This window comes from Diplotaxodon limnothrissa, linkage group LG23, assembly GCF_057381915.1.
Source record: "Diplotaxodon limnothrissa isolate DT_005_m linkage group LG23, D_limnothrissa_male_GT1.1, whole genome shotgun sequence".
Classification (NCBI taxonomy): domain Eukaryota; kingdom Metazoa; phylum Chordata; class Actinopteri; order Cichliformes; family Cichlidae; genus Diplotaxodon; species Diplotaxodon limnothrissa.
The window spans coordinates 39,311,508-39,333,411 of record NC_140617.1 but is presented as its reverse complement, the minus strand read 5'-3'; the positions used below and the strand labels follow the sequence as shown (position 1 = coordinate 39,333,411).

Here is a 21,904-nt window from a genome sequence, read left to right as displayed (position 1 = left end):
TGTTTTCAATGAAAGAGCAAAAGGATTCTCATTTTTCTTGTTATTTATTCAGAATATGTTGGGGTGACAAGCAGAACTGAGTTAACTAACTACTGAGCAGGCGAGTGGAAAGCATCGCTAACACTTGGAAATAAACTTCATAATTTTAAAAGCAAATGAATGATTATGACTTTCGTTTCACTAATGTTGTTGTGTTTTTGTAATTAACTTTTTAGTTTTTTCAACCTGCCATTTAAAGGGACCCTAAACACTTTACCTGGAGCTTATTTATCTTTTTGTTTCAATTACTTTTTTTGGGCAATCTAGTGCACAGATTGTTGCTTAATGTGACATTATGTTACGCTACTCTGTGTGACTCTGTCACATGTCTGCAGTATAAATTCTCCCATACTGTACTCACTTTATCCAACAATGTGATCTATCTATCTGTCTATGTACATATTGACATAAGACTGCACATTTGTTGACTGCACATCCATACCTCCATCTATACACTGGATTGAGATTTGGTGACTGTGGAGGCCATTTGAGTTTAATTAACTTGTTATCAGATACCAGTTTGAGATGATCTGACTTTTGTGACATGGTGCGTTATCCAGCTGGAAGCAGATGGGTGGTCATAACACAATGGACATGGTGAGCAACAGGCAATTTGTGGTCCTCAAATGGTACTAAGATACCCAAAGTTTGCCGAGAAAATAATCCCCACCCCATTAAACTACCAGCAGCAGCCTGAATATTTAACACAAACCCACATGGATCCATGCTTTCATGTTGTTTATGCTGAATTCTGACACTACAACCTGAATGTCACAGAAATTGAGATTTATTTTCCAATTTTGGTGATCTTGTACAGATTTCAGTTTCCTATTCTTAGCTGACACTGACTGGGGCCCGATGTGGTCTTCTGCTGCTGTAGCCCATCTACTTCAAGGTTCAACATGTTTTATGTTCAGAGACGCTCTTCTTAGAGCTGGAGTTACCGTTGCCTTCCTGTCAGCTCAAAGCAGCCTGGCCATATCCAGTGAGCTACAGAACTGTGGCTCACTGGATATTTAATCTTTTTTGGAGCTATTTTCCATACAAAGTGGCTGGTGAGACTATATACACTATTACCCTGGTTGATGCTCATATAAATTATTCAAAAAACATGAGCAATTTTTCAAACAGCAAGTCCCACATCGCAAAAAGTCATCCCAGTCTACTCTAAACACTGGTTTCAGACAGTATTTTCTACTGGTGTATCTGTGTGATGTCAAATAGAGAAGTCATCCAATGAAAACCGCTCGAACTTTGGGCTCAACAGCCCCACCCACTGGCTGTTCAGACTTGTCATTTAAGAGGGGCGGCCAATCAGAAGAAGCAAGGGAAAGCAGCAGTGGATAAAGTGTGAGGGGGAAAAGTGTTCTCTAAATGTTATTTTTCACCAATCTGGATTTTGTATCTACCTGACGAGATCGATGACTCGTTCTCTAGGAGCCGAACTGACGGGTTCGTCGTTTATCATGATGATCTCATCACCTGGCAGCAGCTTCCCCTCTGATGGACCACCTACCAACATACAAACACACGCAAACAAGCAACAGCTGATCAAAGCGCTCCATGAAAGCAGCAGGCAGACAGATGTCGTCTAGCCACCCAAAGATTACCTGCAAATAAAATCAAGAGTAATTACAGCTAAATTGACAAGGCGAATGAGTGTGTGTGTGATTTTTGCAGATGTGAAATATGCAGCTAATTTGCAAATACTTTGTTGTTTGTGCTCGTCTAGACACGTGTAATAGGTGTAAGCATTAATCTACTCTCTGCTAGCACATGCGTTTCCTTCCTTGGCCAACCATTGTAAATAGAATATTCATCAGTTCAATTGTCTGCTTAGGATTCAGCACTGATTGATTATTGAGATGCCTAATCACTGTCTGTGTCCGTGCAGCCAATGAAGCTGACACTTAATAAGGGTTTGTGAACTGTTTGTTTGGCAGCAATGTGGCAAGCTGCCAGTCAAATCAAAGTTTTAGTGGAAAATAGACTTCCAAACATGAATTTGTGTTCATGCTTTTTCTTGCCTGTGGCTGCTTACTTGAGGCAAACACAGCCCAACAGAGCGCACGGTTTCCTACAGCAGCAGCTATTTGATGTGCTGATCAGAACCAATCAGATGGGGAGAAAGAACTAACAAAATAAGTCAATCTGCACACTACACTAGCTTAGCTGGATGGCTCATTTTCCTATTTTGTTACTAAGTTATATTATTGGCCTTCTTATCAAATCTTAGCAGAGGCAGATTTGCTTTCAGTAAGTAGTGACTCTGAGGACTACTCTCCTGGCTTTCCATCACTGGACTTCTGACTTTGCACTGTGAATGAAGTTTTTGTTGCTCTAAATGCTTTATTGTGATTTTATTTTTATATTCTTATTTATTATAATATTAAATCAATTATTTAGACCACTTTAAGCTGAGACAAGTGGTAAAATCCAATCAAAACTGACTCAAATATTCCAAAATAAAAAGACATATCGTATTGTCTCTGATTATTTGACAGGCATGCCGAAAAAGTGAGAGTCAAAACTCCCACACGGAATAAAGCTGTACTTGTGTAGTAGAGGTGTATCACTGACTACTGTGTTAGGGGTAGGCAAGTGTACAGTTAGTTTGCAACTAAATAAAATTATAACAGTTGACCAAATGAATAAATAAAAGTATTCATTTTAAAGATTGTTAGTTTAAGCCAATCTTGACACCCACCTGGTGTAACAGAGCGGACTACCACCGGTTTCTCACTGCCTGCCACAAAGCCGAAGCCCAGGACAGGGTCCCGTCTCATCTCCACCAGACGAGGGGCAGGAGGGACCCCATCTAGGTGGACCTCCTCCAGGGAGCTGCTCTGCGATACTTGGCTAGAAAATACAGAGCGCAAGGAAATTCAAGTAAAATTCCAACACTAATAAACAGTTTTCTGATTGATGTATAGTACTGTGCAAATGATCTTGAGCTTTCTGAAGGTCTTTCAGAGTTTTTCTTTGGACTTTCCAACTCACTATTCCCATTTCCCAATTCGTTCCCATTTCTTCAGTTTAATCTATAAACATGTCAAAAACAACGCAGTTTGACAAACATAAAATACTATTTTTATATCTACAAAAGTATTTTCAAAGAGCTATTTACTGAAACTTGGTATATGTCTGCATGGTGCAAAAGTTAAAAAGCGCCCTAAAAACTGAAATTTTATCTTAAAGGAAGTTGCTATGGTCTGATTGTTGGAGTTTTCTCTCTCTTACCTTACCATTTAAAGCACCTTGAGGTGACAGTTGTTGTGATTTGGTGCTATATACAGTAAATAAAAGTGAACTGAACTGAATTATAGCAGACATACAGCTGCTGGCTGGTTTTCAGCCTGATTTAAAGGCTGAGAAGCAAAAAATCCAATTGAGTCAAGGCTCATGGGTACTGTATTTTAGTACTAAGTGCTATTATGACATAATAAACATTACTTCTAAATTTTCTAACAGTTAGAAGCCATGGTCAGTGCCAGGGGCGTCACCAAGGTGGGGCTGGGGGGGGGGGGGGGGGGGGGGGGGGGGGGGCACTGGCCATCCCCCAAAATTTGCCCCCCCCGCAAGACTATACCAAAACCAGTAAATGGTTGGTTTTGAAACACAAGAAGGTCTCTGTGTGCTGTTTGAAGTTTCAAAAGTCTTATTTCCACTGAAAGCACTACTGATCTAAGTAATTGATAGCATTTGTTTGCCATGTTATTTATAACATGGCAAACATGTGCCTCGGCGTTGTACTCCTTGTGTCTTTATCTTTGGCACTTTGTTCTCTAGGTGATTGTACGCTAATAACCTATGATAGAAACACGCTCCTGAATCTTCGTTTCTCCTGTTCTCAACGACCGAACTATCTTGGGACCGCGGGTGATGCCATTCCCCTGATGCCCGTCTCTCCCACTCATCTGACCGATTTACCTCTTCCCATGCCCCGCAGGATACGTCCCAGGAGACGGGGTAGAAGGAGTGGTGTCCGTGTCCGCTTCAAGGCTTATATCAGAGCCATGGCTACGGATTACCCCCCTACTAGCTGTGAATTTTCTCGTTTCATCCACCATCTTGGTAGCCGCTTTGCGGCTAAACTGCTCAACCACCGTTGGATATGTCCCGTTGGCCCTCAGTCCTATCCTGCCTGCCCAGTGGCCTTCCACTCTGCTTGTTCTTGGATATCACTGCCTGGCCGTGGTGTTCAACAAAACAACCTCAGTACCCTCAAACGAGCTACTACTAAGGACAGGACTCCTCGGACTCGGATGGCCTTATTTAATGTTAGGTCTCTTTCTAATAAGGCCTTCCTCTTAAATGATTTTTTTCTCTCCTCGGGTCTGGATGTTTTATTTCTGACTGAGACATGGACCTCTCCGGGTGAGTTCATCCCCTTCTCTGAACTTCTCCCTTCTGACTGTGCCTTTTTTAGCTCATCGAGGCTTACTGGTAGAGGTGGTGGCTTAGCCTCGGTTTTTAGAAATAAACTTGAGGCACGGCTGCTACCCTCCCCAACCTATTCTAGCTTTGAAGCTCAGCTATTGGAATTGACTGGCCCTCGAACTACTCTGTGTGTCGTGGCTTATCGTCCGCCTAAATATCATAAGATGTTCATCTCTGAATTTGCTGATTTTTTGGGTTCTATTCTTTTTAAATATGATTCTGTAGTTATTTCTGGTGACTTCAATATTCATGTTTGTTGTATGGATGACCACCTGTCTAAAGATTTTTCTGCACTGACTGACTCTTTTAATCTTACCCAGTGGGTAAATGAACCTACTCATGTTAAGGGTCACACCCTTGATCTGGTTTTTTCATTTAACGTGGATATATGCATTAAGGAAATTAGAAATACTGGACTTTCTGATCATTCCCCGGTCATCTTTGACGTTGACCTGGGTATCACTGACCCTTACTTGGAGGTTCCTCTCCATCCTACTCGGACTATTAACGCCGATACTGTGGTCAACTTCTCTACATCTTTTGTTAATTCTTCATTTAATATGTCGGACTGTTTTATCCCACACACACTTGAGAATTTTACCAATACTTTTTTAACTACATGTTCCTCGATTCTTAATACTGTTGCACCTATCAAACACAAACGCCCCAGAACCTACTCGCAATGCTGGTTAAACGACTCTGTCCGTGTTCTACGGCGTTTGTGCAGGCGCGATGAGAGGAGGTGGAGGAATGATAGACTCCAGTCATCATATGACATTTTACGTATTAGCCGCTCGAAATTCCAATCTGCTGCCAGAATGGCTAAAGCAGCCTTCTTCGCTAAGATTATTACTTCTAATGGTGACAATCCTCGCATCCTATTTAAAATTTTTAACTCAGTGGTGAATCCTCGTCCCTCTATGCCACTCTCGTGCTCCCCAGGTCTCTGTGAAAAATTTTCAAACTACTTTCTAGATAAAGTTTTATCTCTTAGATCTACGCTTCCTTTGGTGGCTGACAGTATGTCTAATCCTGACTGTTCTGCTGCCTTACATCAATTTGAATTAATTTCACTTCCCACTCTGAAGCGTATAACTGAGAAACTAAACAATACTAATTGTGTACATGATGTTCTTCCATCTCGTATAGTCAAGGATTGTTTTAATGTAATTGGACCCTGTCTATTGTCTATATTGAACCTCTCCTTGCTTTCTGGTTATGTACCTTCAGTTCTTAAACATGCTTTTATTCAACCCGTTTTAAAGAAAAATAACCTGGATCATAGTGATTTTGCCAACTATAGACCGATTTCCAAGCTTCCTTTCTTGGCTAAAATCCTTGAGAAGGTGGTTCTACTTCAACTGCAGACCTACCTGGACGAGAATAATATAAATGATAAATTCCAATCAGCCTTTAAACAACATCATAGCACTGAATCAGCGCTGCTTCGTGTTTTTAATGATCTTTTACTTATGGCTGATAATGGTCGTCCTTCTGTTTTAGTTCTATTGGATCTTTCATCTGCATTTGATATGGTTGACCATAACATCCTAGTCGCAAGATTAGAGCACTCTGTTGGCATTAAGGGCACTGCCTTGGACTGGTTCAAATCTTACCTCTCCAATCGGCTTTCTTCGGTACATCTGGCCTCATCTTCCTCTTCCCCTGTACCTGTTTGCTGTGGTGTCCCCCAGGGTTCTGTGTTAGGCCCGACCCTTTTCTCACTGTATATGCTTCCTTTAAGCGCTATCTTTGAGAAATACCACATTGCTTTTCACTATTATGCGGATGACATTCAGATTTATTTTGAGTTACATGATGATCTTGCTTTATCTTTAAATAACTTTCGTGAGTGCATGAGTGAGGTCAAGAAATGGCTGTTGGCAAATACTCTTATTCTCAATGAAAAAAAAGACTGAAATCATGATTTTTGGCAGTAATGCCCTTCGCGCCAAACTTCAAGATGCCTTTGGCTTTCTTACTAGTTCTTTCTCTGATACTGTCAGGAATCTGGGTGTCTTGTTTGACAGCTCCTTTAAACTTGATAAACAGGTGTCTGCTGTTGTCAGATCTAGTTTTTATCAGCTTCGTCTCATCTCCAGGGCCAGACACTATATCCCGTATAATGACTTAGAAAAGCTCATTCATGCTTTTGTAACGTCAAGACTAGATTACTGTAACTCACTCTATTCTGGTCTCCATGTTACCCTTCTACATAGATTACAGACAGTTCAGAATGCTGCGGCACGTATTCTAACTAAAACCAAGAAGTTTGACCATATTACTCCGGTTCTTGCTGAGCTGCATTGGCTGCCTATCAAATACCGTATTCAATTTAAAATTTTGCTGCTTACGTTTAAAATTATCAATAATACTGCACCAACCTATCTTAAGGAACTTTTAAACCCTTATGTCCCTGCCAGGGCTTTAAGGTCATCCTCGCAGTTATTGTTAGTTCAGCCCAGATCTCGGTTGAAATCTAGAGGCGATCGATCGTTTGCCTTTGCTGCACCTGAGTTATGGAACAGCCTCCCGATTGGCATTCGGGAGTCTGATTCTATTTTTTCTTTTAAAGCACGCCTTAAAACTTATCTTTTTGAACTTGCCTTCTCTACCCGTTAAATGCTGACTGTTAACTGCGACCTATTGCATTAACTTTTTACTATTCCTTCATTCTTGGTGTTCTCTATCATGCGGCACTGGGTCTGCTATAATCTATGTGCTGCAGTCCATTTTATTAGTGGCTTTCTACTGTGAACATTGTCTGCTGTTCTTATTATATTTGATATTAATGCTCTTAACTGTATTATTTTATTGTTTTTTGTAAAGCACTTTGGTATGCCTAAGGCTTTTAATGTGCTCTATAAATAAAGGTTGTTGTTGTTGTTGTATAGTTATTTGATCAGGTTGCAGAAAAGCTTGTTTGTTCTTAACATTAACTCCATTCTCAGAGAGTGAATCTTTGGCTTCTTCTGGTCAGCTCTGCTGAGAATCATTAAAGCATGGTTGGGACCTTCAATCAATCAATCAATCAATCAATCAATCAATCAATCAATCAATCAATCAATCAATCAATCAAAATAGATTATTATGGGTTTCAAAATCTTATTTGGTTTTCATATGTACTTTTTCAACAGTGTGTGAATGGATGGATGACTGAGTGTGTAAAGCGCTTTGGGGTCCTTAGGGACTAGTAAAGCGCTATACAAATACAGGCCATTTACCATTTTCTCAGTGATATCAATTTATATTAATAGCAGGAAATCAACTAGGCATATATTTTTTCTTTCTCTCTTTCTTCACATATTTTTCAAGTAACCTATATTTGACAACAGCATAATAAAACTGGAAATTTTGTTTTTGGTGTGCCACCCCAATATTTTTAGTGGCCTCCATCCAGGCACCCTATGGAAAAATTCTAGAGCTGCCCCTGGTCATTGCATGAGATAATAGAATAGAGCATTTATTCAAGAGACTCCAGTCAATTCTATGTTCAGCATTATTAGAAATTCCATGTAGAAAAAAGCGATGGGGAAATTGTTCTGCTACCCACGAAGCTGCCTGCTTTGCAATTATATTGAGTAAATAAAGGAAGGTTACTGTTTGTTGTTTGGGTGTAAAAAGATTGGATGGGATTATGTAAATCTACCCCACAAAAAACACAAGCTTAGAAATATCATTTTGTATAATATAATTTTCAATATCTCAAATTTACTTACACTATTTAAAAAGGCAAAAAAAAAAAAAGGACGCCTTTCCTTTAACTTTGGCTTCAATTCACTTTCAGTTCAGACAATTTGCTGACCTACTTACGAAGAGTGACATAAAATAAGTTGCCAAATAGTTTCTCTTCTCGATGACATAATGGGCACAATGACTATTACAGGGATCAAATCTGTCCCGCAGGATAAAGAATGTTTTCTAGGAGAATATGACTAAATGCACATTAGAATTCAATCACTAAATTTCAGTTGTACAGAAGAAATCATTTTAGCTGAGACAGAGATCCTTAAACTTGGAATGAATGATATGAGCTGTGCAGTCAGCTGGTCATAAATCAGTACTCTGGCTCAGGTTTCAAACATTTTATGCTTAAAAGCCACTTATAGAAGAGAGTACAGGTCTTCTGTTCACTTAATCGCTCAGATTTGCAGTCTGGAGGCAATTTGTCTTTTGAAGCTGTATGAAAGTCTGCAGGCTGTTCAGGATAAGAACAGTTGGCAGATCTCTTTCATAGATGACCTAAGCCTTCCTGAATCCTTCTGAGGAGTGGGAAACACCAGTTCCAAACTAACATAAGCAACAGGGACACACGGATGCAGCTCAAGAGATAACTGAGGTGGAAAACTGTTTGGAAGTAAGGAAATATAAGTGTTGCAAAGAAGGGATCAAATGTATCTTTCTTTGTTTTATTTTGAAGCAACGATAACTAATGTGGTTAGTAGATGGTTGTGACCACACATACACAGACTAAATGGTAAAATGGTAAATGGCCTGTATTTATATAGCGCTTTACTAGTCCCTAAGGACCCCAAAGCGCTTTACATATCCAGTCATCCACCCATTCACACACCGGTGATGGCAGGCTACATTGTAGCCACAGCCACCCTGGGGCGCACTGACAGAGGCGAGGCTGCCGGACACTGGAGCCACCGGGCCCTCTGACCACCACCAGTAGGCAACGGGTGAAGTGTCTTGCCCAAGGACACAACGACCGAGACTGTCCAAGCCGGGGCTCAAACCGGTAACCTTCCGATTACAAGGCGAACTCCCAACTCTTGAGCCACGATCGCCCATCATCGACTAGCATTACAAAAACACACTTTTAAGCTATTTATATTTTTTGTGAATGTAAATTTCATCTGTTGCGTGACTTTTATAATTATAGCATCTGTAAGCGATGCTAGCATCACAAACTCAAAATGCTTTTGTTTAAAGATAAAAGTCATTAGCTCAGGAAGATAAGTGGTGGACCCAAAAGTTTGAAGTTTTGACTCTGATTTTCATTTCTTCTCATTCTTTTTAATCAGGAAATGTTTTATTTGATTTTATTCCAATCAGTAATGAGATAGCATAAAACAGTTCTTTAACACAGTGCATGTTAGCTTTCTATTACTAACAATGACATCCAGGAGATATTAAAGGAGCAGCTTGAACCGATGTCAGTTCAGCTTTTATTTTGGGATCTTTCAACCGTGCCAAGACATCTAGAAAAGGCAGCGGGCCAATGGGTATTTAACATCAAAATATTTCCTAAGAAGCTAATAAAATACTAGCTTTTACTCACCAAAACTAGCATACAAACTTCTTAGACTGTCTGCTCCACATATAAAGCATATTTTTTATTGGATAATTATATTAAAAATGCTCTTAAAACATGCCAACAACACAATCTCAATGGAGCGGTCCAGTTCAATGAGTTAATTAGGCAGAAACACCCTGGATTTTAAGCCATAAGAAAATCCCAACAAATAAGCTATACAAAAATGTGGCCATTAGGTTTAGTTTTTCAGTACTGGAAGTGAGTACTTAGTCATACCCTTACTCCTTTCTCACATTTACTGTGAAATAAAAGGATTTAATTCTCTCCAAAAAGCTTGAAAATGGAAACAACCAGAAAAAAAAGAGAAATTATTAAGAAACTTGCCCTGTGTGTTTAGCAGCAGTCAGCAGCCACGTGCCCCCCAGGACCAACACTACTTCTAAGGAGGGCTTTAGTGCATGTTTTGGCGCTTGGAGAGGAATCCAGTGGAAGCACGAGAACATGCAAATAGAAACACCCTGCATCAGCCAGATCTTCTTGCTGTGAATCAATAGTTCTCTGCTGTTGGCGGCTATATGCGGTCACCTCTATTAAATATAGGTTAATATTAAATTTTTCACATCGCCATTTTCTTTGTCTTATTGCAAGTCATTGCACTCGGGGTGAAAGCACCACTAAAATGTAAATGTACTGTATTAAATTACTTCTTGCCCGCTGAACCTCAGACGTCTGTCTCAGCTGAGACACTGAGAATGCAGACTGCCTGTTAATTAAGAGCTGATACACACTTTCAGTGGGGTTAACTCATTCTCTCTGTCTCTATCCTAGCTTCCTTTCTCTTTTGCAGCTTAAAAGGCTCCCTTGGCAGCTGCTGCTTCCTGTCTGCACATAAAGTCCAGTACAGGGTGTCTATTGTTGCCTGGCCAGCATCCATCCCATTGTTCAGTGCCTACAATCCATACAGTAGATCATGTGAAATTTCTGCCTCGTGCATACTGACATTTATGTGCAACTATATGAATACTCACAAAAATAATTTCTTTTACTGTCTCAGGTGGTTTGAGACTTTTATTTAGGAACCAGTGAAATATATCTATTTATTATAGTATATCTACAGCTTTGCCTAAATCTGCTCAGAGCATGAAACATGTTCCAAGCATCCACAGTATACCTTCATCTCTGACCAATCAATCTGAATCTCTGCCCCACTTCTTTTATGCCATTTATTCCACATTCTCATTCCCTAGCCCATTATCACATTGATCTCTATTGTACATTCGGCACAGAAATCTCAGAGTAAATCTGTCCGTGACAGAGCATGTTCCAATCTGCAATGCCGGTTCATATTCCCCGTCAGGATCGGTGGGATTTAATCCCGCAGAAGGAAAGACGAGGGCATCACGGGGTCAAGGGAAAGCTGGAAACAAAAGGTCAGATCCTGGTAATGTTTCAGAAATTCCAGGTTCTTGCCTTACTGGCGCGGTAGCCATTACTGAGGTTTCTACCACTAGGCCTCAGCCTAGTGTGACACATGGTAATAGATGCTAGAGAAATAACTGAACGATTGAGCAAAAAAAAAATAATAATAATTTAAGAAGTTTATTAAAAAACAAAACACGATTCCTGGAAGCAATGGTTGGCTCTCTTCCTTTCAAGCGCAGATTTAAGTGAGTGCATTTAAACAATAGAGTCATCTTTCATCAGTTAATTTCAATAGATACCCAACAACTGGGCAAAAAAATTTAATACAGTCAAGAACAAAGCAGAGCATATTAGAGTTATATAACAGGCTTAACAGACCCAGCTAACCTAGTATTGACTATCAGGTTCCACACAGTTTAAAGGTGTATGCTGCTATAAAGACGTGTAATTATTGATTCAGTTTTTCTGCTCTGTTTAAATGATTAGGATCGAGTCATTGGACATATGACTTATTGATTACTGAAAAAAAGAAACCTCTTGTCCAAAGAAAGCAAATTAATATTGGAAGTTAATAGAAAATGCTATGGTTTGTAAAATACACACTATCGCAAAACCAGTTCAAAAATATGGCAAGTATATACTGGCTAATAGAGACAAACTCATTTGTTATTTGGATTTTTGACATTATTTATAATTGTTTTGGGGAAACACAAAGGAAAGGACAGCAGGGATGGGTGAGTGATGGGTATATCTGCAACTTGGCAGCTCATCTCAGAGCAAGCCATGGCTCTTCTCTTCTCTTGACAGGCTGCGCTTCATGAAAGCAAAGTTTGTGGCGAGCTTTTGACTTACTTCCAATTTACTTCCAATGCCTCATACTATAAATGAATCAAGGAAAGGGCAAAAGGCCAGTGTGATGGGCAAGATTTGATTAAAAACAATATGAAATGTAATTAAGAAATAGTTTAGCTTGCTATTTATATATTATAGTATTTAATGGTTCTTGGGCAACAACTGTAATAATCTAAGTTTTCAAAATCCTGAAAACTAAAGCCCTCGTAAGACAGGCCTAGAGACCAGTCAGTGATCCCACGGCAACTATCAGTTCAAATCAATTCATTTTTATTTATATAGTGTCAAATCACAGCAGTCAACAGCAGTGATCTCGAGGCACTTAATGCTGGAAAGTAAAGACCCAAAAATAATACAGAGAAAACCCCAAAAATCAAACAACCCCCCTTTGATCAATAACTTGGTGACAGTGGGAAGGAAGAACTCCCTTTTAACAGGAAGGAACCTCTGATAGATCCAGACTCAGGTCTGCTGTCTGGGGTGATGGGAAGATGACAGTATATAAGACACACTGTAGAAGAGAGCCAAAGATTCATAATAACCAATGATTAAATTGATTGTTAAACTAGAACTACAGGTTGCTATGGAAAAATGTATTGCCACGGTTGCCTGTGAAGTCGCCAAGTTATCTGCAAACACTTGCCAACTGCTAGCTTACCGGTGGTAAATTTGTGAAGGGTATGATGCAAACAACAAACAGAGACTGTTCACCTTAAAAGTAAAAGCTGGGCCTTTTGAAATGTGTTGGCAGCAGTAATAAGGCACAGTTTTACTATGAAGAAAGACTTGTGTTTTCTGTTTCTGCTTTGCTTCACACTTTTTATCATTCACTGAATAGTTGACAAGTATTTGCAGATAACATCTTCTACACAAGCACCGTTTTACCACCAATTTCAGCCAGCGACAGGCACCAACCTCCAGTAACCAGTCCCTAGCCAGTTGGGAAAATATACATTCTTCCCTAGTGAATGGAGGTTAAAAGATGGTTACAGAGACCGGTCTCTAGGTCTGTGAGACCGAAGGGACTCGTCTCATGTTAATAGAGAAATCAGAAATCTTAACAGAATCCCACAGACTCTACACGCAGCTGAGCATGTGCATAGTGTTCTTTATGCCAGCACCTCGCTGCCAGTGAGTTGAGCATGTCCTTATGGCAGGAGGTGTTTTCCTGCATGACAAATTTGCAGAGACAACAGCCTGCATATGCACTGATGGAATGCAAACTACCTCAAACAATGGCTACTTTTGTAGGCCGCTGAAACAATGCCCACCCCACTGCTTTGGGACTGTTACACTGCTTCATGCATACTGCATTTCCACTGTTGTTTATATTCCTTTTTGACAGCTATTTAAATATATAACTGTTCATATATATATATTAGTGCTGCCAGTGTTAATCTTGTTAAAATGACGTTAACGCCATAACCGCATTAACGCGGCAAATTTCCATTAACGGGTTAACGCTAATGGTTTATATATACAGGATGGGCCATTTATATGGATACACCGTAATAACATGGGAATGGTTGGTGATATTAAAGTCCTGTTTTTGGCACATTAGTATATGTGAGGGTGCAAACTCCTCAAGATGGGTGGTGACCATGGTGGCCATTTAGAAGTCGGCCATCTTGGATACAACTTTTGTTTTTTCAATAGGAAGAGGACCATGTGACACATCAAACTTATTGGTAATGTCACAAGAAAAACAATGGTGTGCTTGGTTTCAACGCAACTTTATTCTTTCATGAGTTATTTACAAGTTTCTCTTTGTTCACAGCCATTGACATGTTGAAGAGGTTAACACGTGAGGAGCGGATCGAAATTGTGTTGATATCTGGTGAACGCAGTAACCGGGTCATTGCAGCAGATTTCAATGCTTGTTCAGTGATGAGGCAAACTTTTATGTGAATGGTGAAGTTAACAAACAAAACCACCGCTATTGGTCTGACACTAACCCACATTGGATGGATCCCTCCAAGACTGCTAGAACAACAAAAGTGATGGTTTGGTGTGGTATATGGGGTACAACGATAGTGGGCCCATTCTTCATCAATGGAAACCTCAAGGCTACTGGATATTTGAAATTGCTACATGATGATGTGTTTCCCTCTTTATGCACTGAAGCTTGCACGTTCCCTGATTTATTCCAGCAAGATGGTGCACCACCACATTATGGGTGCCAGGTCCGAACATTCTCAGATGAACAGTTTCCTGGAAAGTGGATTGGTCGTCGTGGGCCAGTTGAATGGCGCCCAAGGTCTCCCAATCTGACCACCTTAGACTTTTATCTTTGGGGTGATCTGAAAGCAATTGTCTATGGTGTGAAGATACGAGATGTGCAGCACCTGAAACTACGGATACTGGATGCCTGTGCTGGCATTTCTCCTGCGGTGTTGCTATCAGTGTGTGAAAAGTGGGAGAAGAGGGTTGCATTGACAATCCAACACAATGGGCAGCACATTGAATACTTTTTTTAAATGGTCAGAAACTTGTAAATAACTCATGAAAGAATAAAGTTACGTTGAAGCACACCATTGTTTTTCTTGTGACATTACCAATCAGTTTGATGTGTCACATGGTCCTCTTCCTATTGAAAAAACAAAAGTTGTATCCAAGATGGCCGGTTTCTAAATGGCCACCATGGTCACCACCCATCTTGAGGAGTTTGCCCCCTCACATATACTAATGTGCCACAAACAGGACTTTAATATCACCAACCATTCCCATTTTATTACGGTGTATCCATATAAATGGCCCACCCTGTACTATAAATTCCACATACTAGTCTTTTTTTCTCACAATTGGGATGTTTTTTTTTATATTAATGATTCTGTTCACAACTCTTGGTAAACTACTCTAAAACTGTTACATTGTGATGTTGTATATCAGCATTACCAAAGTAGCCTACTATCCATTTCCACTTATTCAATTAAACCTATCCCAACTGCCATAGGGCGAGAGGCGGGGTACACCCAGGACAGGTCAGATTCACATTCACACCTATGGCCAACATAGGATCATCTGTTAACCTAATCACATTAACCACAGTGTAAGTCATCAAAGCAACTAGCCATATAAAGATAATTGCACTGCAAAAACCTTAAACATTTAGACTTCACTGAACATGACTTTTTTCACACTTATGGTTCATATACTGTAGTTTTTCCATGATGCATCCACATGTGATGCACTCATGCAATAATTTATGCACAATTATTGCATGAGTGCATAACTGTGCATAAACAGAATGACAACACACATTTAAACACATGCATGCCAGTGCTTATCATCATACATACTTGGTGAGGCATTCCCGTCCCTCCCTGGCGCTGTTCATGCTGTCCCAACTGTATGGGGGCCCCTGCAGTCCTCCCCAGGAGCCTGGGCCAGGAGGCGGCCAGCCTGATGTTTTGTTCTTATGGCTAAAGAAATGGAGCAAAGGAAAAGCAAGCACATTTTAAGAGAGAATTAAAGCAAATAATGTATTCCAGACTAAAAATAACTGTTCGATTAAGTATCGATTGGCCTTTTGTTTTGGGTAATAAAGACAAACAGCGACCGTCATCTTTAATCAAGACAGTGAAAACCTGGTAAGATGGATAGCATTACTGGATTTCAAGACTACAGTGTAACAATTTTACCCATATTTTACTCCATTTGGAAAATGCGATCATCATACAGCATTTAAATAAAACTAGTATATTCAAAATAAACTCTCAGAGACACTTTGTGCACCTCTAGTTTGATTTTTGCTCATTCCAATTAGTAAGACTTCTTCTCTCCCGGTGTGAGATCGCACTGCTTAGTGCAATCGACCGCAGTCAAATAACAGCTCATCGACTCCGCAGATAGGCAATCGATGGCTGCACGCACGAGCGGCTCCGCGGTGGTCGCTCAGCAGAACGGTACGCACACGGTGAGGGAACACACCGATGTGACAGCTGATTCTCTTATTGCAGATTAAGCTAACAATGCCATTATGGGTTTCAGGAGGGTGGGAGTCCACGGAGTCAAAGGGGAAGAGATGGGAGAAGAGCCACTGTGGCACCTCAGTGGGAATTATACCAGAAAAGAAAATGATGAGAACTGGATGTATCATCCTAGTGACTCAGTGACTTTACAGTAAGTCTCACATGCTACAGTGACTAATCGCACACAGATCATTAAGCACCCATCCCCTAACTCTCCACGGAAATAATGTGCAGCATCTGCATGTGCTCATCTTTACTGTTTGATTTGTTTTGTTTAGACTACTCCCTCTGCCGCAAACCAGGAGAAGTTTATGCCTGCCGGAGCATAGCTACGGTAAGAATTAGTCTTAGCGGCATTTCAGTGGCAAAATGCAGACTTGTATTTGATCGAACAGCTGATTCTCCAGTGCTTTCTGCACATTTAATGTTCCCGCTCTTGCTTTTCTCAAAAGTGACTGAGGCAAGCTGTTCAGTCACTATCTGACACACATTTTTAAAGCAGGTGAAATTGCATACTAGATGAGGACATCATCGCCGTACGAATCCAGCCAATCCATTCCCATATTGTGCTCTTGATGGGTTGAATACATCAGTCAGTCATATCATAGCGTGCTGTATATGAAACAGAAAACTGTCCTTTGACTCAAAGTGTATGCTGGCCTTAAATAAAGTCTAAAAGGGATGTTTCAGCTGTCTCCCGACAAATATTTCGCATTTTGCAGAGCTTAAAAAGATGAACAGCTGATTTTGGAGTTATCCTTAGAAGCAACAGATCCATTTCAACACTTTCCGGCTTTTGAGTTCCACTCCTCTCTATTCGGTTTCCTTCCACGGATTACGCTTAGATGCTTCTGTTTCTGCTGATCTTCAGTCATCTGGAAGAAAAACATATCCACTCTCCACTTTAGAATCCCAATCAGAAGCTCTTGCACCCAGAAGACACACTGGCCATGGCGTTAACGGCTGTGCAGATCTCCAGTGTGCAGCCAGACATTCATCTATTTGTCTTTGTGCTGCTGCTGCTGCTGCTGAGAGCAGCTTTGGTCCAACCTGAACTAAACTGCTGTGGCCTCATCTCCTTTATCCCATAATCCCTCTCATCACAGAGAAAACAAATCCACGCTGTGTGTGTCTGCGAGTGTGAGCATGAGTGTTTCTGTGTGTGAGCGTGTTCAGCTGTATATAACTATGTGAGGATGTGTGTGTGTGTGTGTGTGTGGAGGGGGGAAGTAAGAGGATTTTGGGAGACCAGCACCGCGTGTATGGAAACGCCGCTCCAGCTGAGAGCTGGAGTCACACGGCAGGAAGCAGGAAGAGGAAACTGAAAGTTCACCTGGACGCCATCGCTGCTTTACTTGCCACTTTTGGTCTTTTTGCAGAAAAGGGGAAAAAAAACCAAGAACTTTCCCTAAGTAGACAGGAATGTCGTACAATAAAACTAAAAAGATGAGCGAGTTATAAAATAAATGCTAGTGTTAGCATAAGAAGTTAAATGTGCTTAGAATGACAATGCTAGCATGCAACCCCTCAAAAGATAATGATTTAGCAATTGTAATTTGATTACTTAGTGTCAAACCTCTGGTAATACACAGTGGCCAAAGTACAGCCAAGACTTAAGGGGGTGCATGAGGAGTTTTAATGGCTCAAAAGCAGCATTAGCTTTACAAAAAGTGATATGTGTAAAAAAACAAACAAAAAAACCCCACTAGTATCATTTCTGTATTATCTGTCCTGTTGTATTAAACATGTCAAACATACATACTGTGAATGAGTACTTGCCCCATTTCTTATTCCTTGTAGTTTTGATATGTCATATCAAACATATTTTTAATATTTGTCAAAGATAACCTGAGTAGATACAAAATGCAGTTTCTTACTGCTGATTTCATTCATTTAATCCAAGCCTATCCAGGCCTGTGTGAAAAAGTAATTGCTCTCTAAACGTAATAACTGGTTATGCCGCGCTTTGGCAGGAGGAACTGCAATCAGGTGTTTGCTCTAACTGGCAATGAGTCTTTTACATCACCGTGGAGGAATTTTGGCTCCCTTTTCTTTAAAGTATTGTTTTAATTCAACCACACTGGAGCTTATTCTTTTTTAAAAATCATGAACAGCCTGTTTGAAGTCATGCTAAAGCGTCTCATTCAGATTTAAGTCTGTAATTTGATAGTCCACTCCAAAACCTTTATTTTATTGTTTGTTTACTTTTCATAAACCTTTCCAGACTGATCGATGTCAGTGACTTTGTTTCTCAGCTGTTTCTTTAGATAGTCGCTTGATGTGTTGCTTTTTGAGATCCTTTAGCTTATTTCTCTTTCATTCAACAGGGCCTGAGTGTAGCTGGTGAAACTGAACTTTGCTTCCCCAAAAAATTTGATTAATCACTGTAACGTCGGACCCAAGAAACATAAGCCGGGCGAATATGGCGACAGCAGAACTTTTATTCAATACTGTGGTTTTGCATCGGGACACAGACACTCCCGCTCTCTCCCACTGCTGTCACGTCCGCTCTTCTCTCCGACTGTCACTGCCAACATATAGAGAGAGACAATCAGTGACAGGTCCCCAGCACACCTGTTCACCCCGCCCCTGCGCCGCCCTGGGAGCTCACTGCATCACCCCTCTTCTGCAGCTGGCCAGAGACCACACCCACGCCACAATCACAAAGGGGACAATTGCTTTTTTATACAGGGTTAGGTGGGTTTGGATAGCTTTTGTCCCTTCTACTCCTCCTAATATTGAAATTTTGTCAACACTAGTGACACCTTTTCAGTAACTGTTACAGTAACTTACATTTTACGCTGTTACTTTACAACTAACTTTGTACGTATGGACAACATGGACAGTTATAAATGACCCTTGGGAATTTGGGTATTTTTTAACACATATTCTTAATGCCACGAAAGGGAAACTCTAACCCAAATGAACCGTTTTATAGCTAACCAAGCAGTTCATAGCACCTACAATTAACCTGGGGGTAAAAATGAAAATAAAACAATCACTAAGGAGGTGTCCAAGTGGGATTATACGTACTGTCAACTGCTGCTAAATGAGTCTTTCAGATCCTTCAAAGATGAAAAATGTCAACTTGCTGGGAAAGGTAAAGCCAGAGTTACTGAAATTAAGGACCATATATCTGTATAATATAAAAAACTTCATAGTTACTGTATATCAGACAGTTTTGTAGACATTTAGGTTTATAACCAAACTCTAACATGGAAAATAAAGCCAGCAATCTTATTCAGTCCAGCCTGGGTAACACCTGGACCATTACTGCTCTGCAGTGTTGGTCAAGTTACTTGAAAAAAGTAATCAGTAACTAATTACTGATTACTTCCCCAAAAAATTAATCCCGTTACTTTACTGATTACTTATTTTCAAAAGTAATTAATTACTTAGTTACTTAGTTACTTTTTAAAAACACGATTTACAACCTGACGAGGTGATAAAGCGATAGATCTTTCAGCCCAATTCTACTTTTTCTACATAATCCATCATACAAAATGTAATCAAATAGAAAAGTATCTTTTTTTAACTTGTTTTATCAGTTTTAATCTTTTAACTTTATGCAATCAAGCAAAAATTTAATTATATGCACCATTCTCTGACTTGAATAAATTAGTTTAACATTTAAACCTATTTTCTACACATTCCAGCTCATAAAATAAAATATTTTTTGTGTTTACACTCACTCTTTCAAATAGATGCAAGTAAAACACAGCAGAAAATAAATAAAGTCAAAGACTCAGCGGTCCTGTTGCTCTATTTTCACCTGTAAAGCAGGACTGCGGTAGGCGGAGGTTTACCCTGGTGCAGGTGTGCCATGGTCAGTTGAAGAATCCGCGAGTTTCTCTGTGAGTTTCCCATTACGTCGTTGCGCACTCGGTGCTTGCTTGGAAGTTTAGGGGGTTTTTTCGCTGTAAAAAGAAGTTTTCTTCCCACGCACGATGGACGCTAATGTTTTTGTCACTTTTTATGGAATCAAACTCAAACTAAGGTCAGTACTTCCATGCTTTAAACGCTCGCTCATACTCTCTCCCACAATCGATATGTGATCCATTGTTGGTCTGCACACAGCTGTTGTCACTAACGGCGCACTCGCTTACGTCACTGTCGTGAGACATTCTCGCAAAAAATCACGGTTTTAGTAACGCAGTAACGCAGCATTCCTACGGGAAAGTAACGGTAATCTAATTACCGTTTTTGCAATAGTAATCCCTTACTTTACTCGTTACTCGAAAAAGTAATCGTTACAAGTAACGCGTTACTGCCCATCTCTGCTGCTCTGTATCAAAATCTGTCAAAATAATTTTTCAAAATGGAAAATTATAACCCTTTAATTCTATGTTCAATCACTAAATTACCATTCGTAACTTTGTTCGGCATCACAAGTGTTACAGCAGCATGTTTAAAATAACATTTTTATTATTAACCGCACTGAAATGTTTTCTATCCCTACATATGATTCAGGCTTCTTTATTGCTTCTCTCAATAATTCCTAATATTTCCAAAATGGAAGGTATTTCTTACTAAATAACGTCTGTGGAGAAACGTACAAACTTACATAAAAATTACCCCGGAAACCACACCATGTCTCTGTCTAATTGAAGTGGTAAAGCTTAGTTTGTGTACACAAGCCCCCACTCATTCCTGTTTCCTCCTTTGAAGAGTTTTACTTCAACCTGCGGTCAATCCAATATGCATTCAAAAGAGACAGCAGGGTCCTTTGTTCATAGGTTTGCCTTTGCTGAAAAGGACAGTGTATTGACTTCAAAAAGGTGTCTTTTATTTTAAATTGATCAACTCGCGTTTCTCTCCAAAACTTTATCCAAGGGATTGATTTCTCTCAGTCATTCACACCACTCCTCAAAGTCGTTTTACAAACTCCATCAAAGTCTTTCTCAGTCTTTCAAAAATGTGTACAGGCAAAAACTGTATTTAGCGAAAGAGTGTTAGCCACAACTGAGTGAAAAGATAACTTTCAGACTTTATCACGATAAGACCATTAAGCATGGATTAAAACGGTATTAAACTGTAACAATATTTTATTGATTAAATCATTTTAGGCTGAGTAAAATGTTTATAAATGGACCACCTTTATGCTAGAGCTAAATGCTACAATTAGCTTGTTTTCTAGATATTCCATTTGAGAATCTCTTCAGAAATGTATCACTTTCTAAATTTTGTATTTACATCAAAATGGAAACAAATATTAGCTGTCTGAATGCATTTAGCTTTTCTGATAACCATGAGCTTTTTTGTTTTTGTTTTAAGTTTTGACTTTTTCAACACCCAATGAAAAATGTTACCTACAAAGGTTTTTGAAATCCATCATGTGGGAGATTATGAATATCATATTTGGTGACAAATTTAACCAATTTATCTTAAATAAATATTTTACCAAGAAGGTTAACCCACTTTTGATGCTAAAAATAACAACTTTTTTTGTTTTTTTTACATATTAAGCTCCTGAATTTTATAACATCAGTAAAGTTTAAGGCAAATTATAAAGTTAGTTGCCTGTTAAAAAAAATCACACTAGAAAGACAAAACCTACAGATTTTAACAGAGGAAAACAATATTTTTCATCTGCTGCCTAACGTTTAGATGACTGTGAGTTTTAACTTACATCAGTTTTATCTCAAGGTAATCTGTTAAAAACTAACATGAACAACCCATGATAACACATGAAGTGTTGCTAGCTAGATAACATGAATGCCATATTTAGCAGGAGTTCTACTGTATAGAATTACAGCTACCTTTTACTCTACTGATAACATATTTTACTATTAGAAAAAAAAGAATACATTTACATTTAAAATAACACTGAAAATGAAAATAAAACAGTGTGTTTTTTATGTATTAAAAACATCAGCCTACATATTGATATATATTAATATATCATTCAGTTTAAATT

At 39.5% G+C, this 21,904-nt stretch overlaps 1 protein-coding gene across 1 annotated transcript in view; it reads right to left on the bottom strand.

Annotated features, from left to right (window-relative positions):
* LOC146608651 (FERM and PDZ domain-containing protein 4-like) overlaps positions 1-16,577 on the bottom strand; it is a 44,194-nt gene extending 27,617 nt beyond the window's left edge. The window contains exons 1-4 of the mRNA XM_085347953.1: positions 16,504-16,577; positions 15,316-15,438; positions 2,747-2,898; positions 1,449-1,551 (exon numbers count right to left, since the gene is read on the bottom strand). Coding sequence (XP_085204079.1) covers positions 1,449-1,551; positions 2,747-2,898; positions 15,316-15,438; positions 16,504-16,577 — 452 coding nt within the window. The remainder of the gene's footprint in view (positions 1-1,448; positions 1,552-2,746; positions 2,899-15,315; positions 15,439-16,503) is intronic.
* Between the last annotated feature and the right edge of the window lie 5,327 nt (positions 16,578-21,904).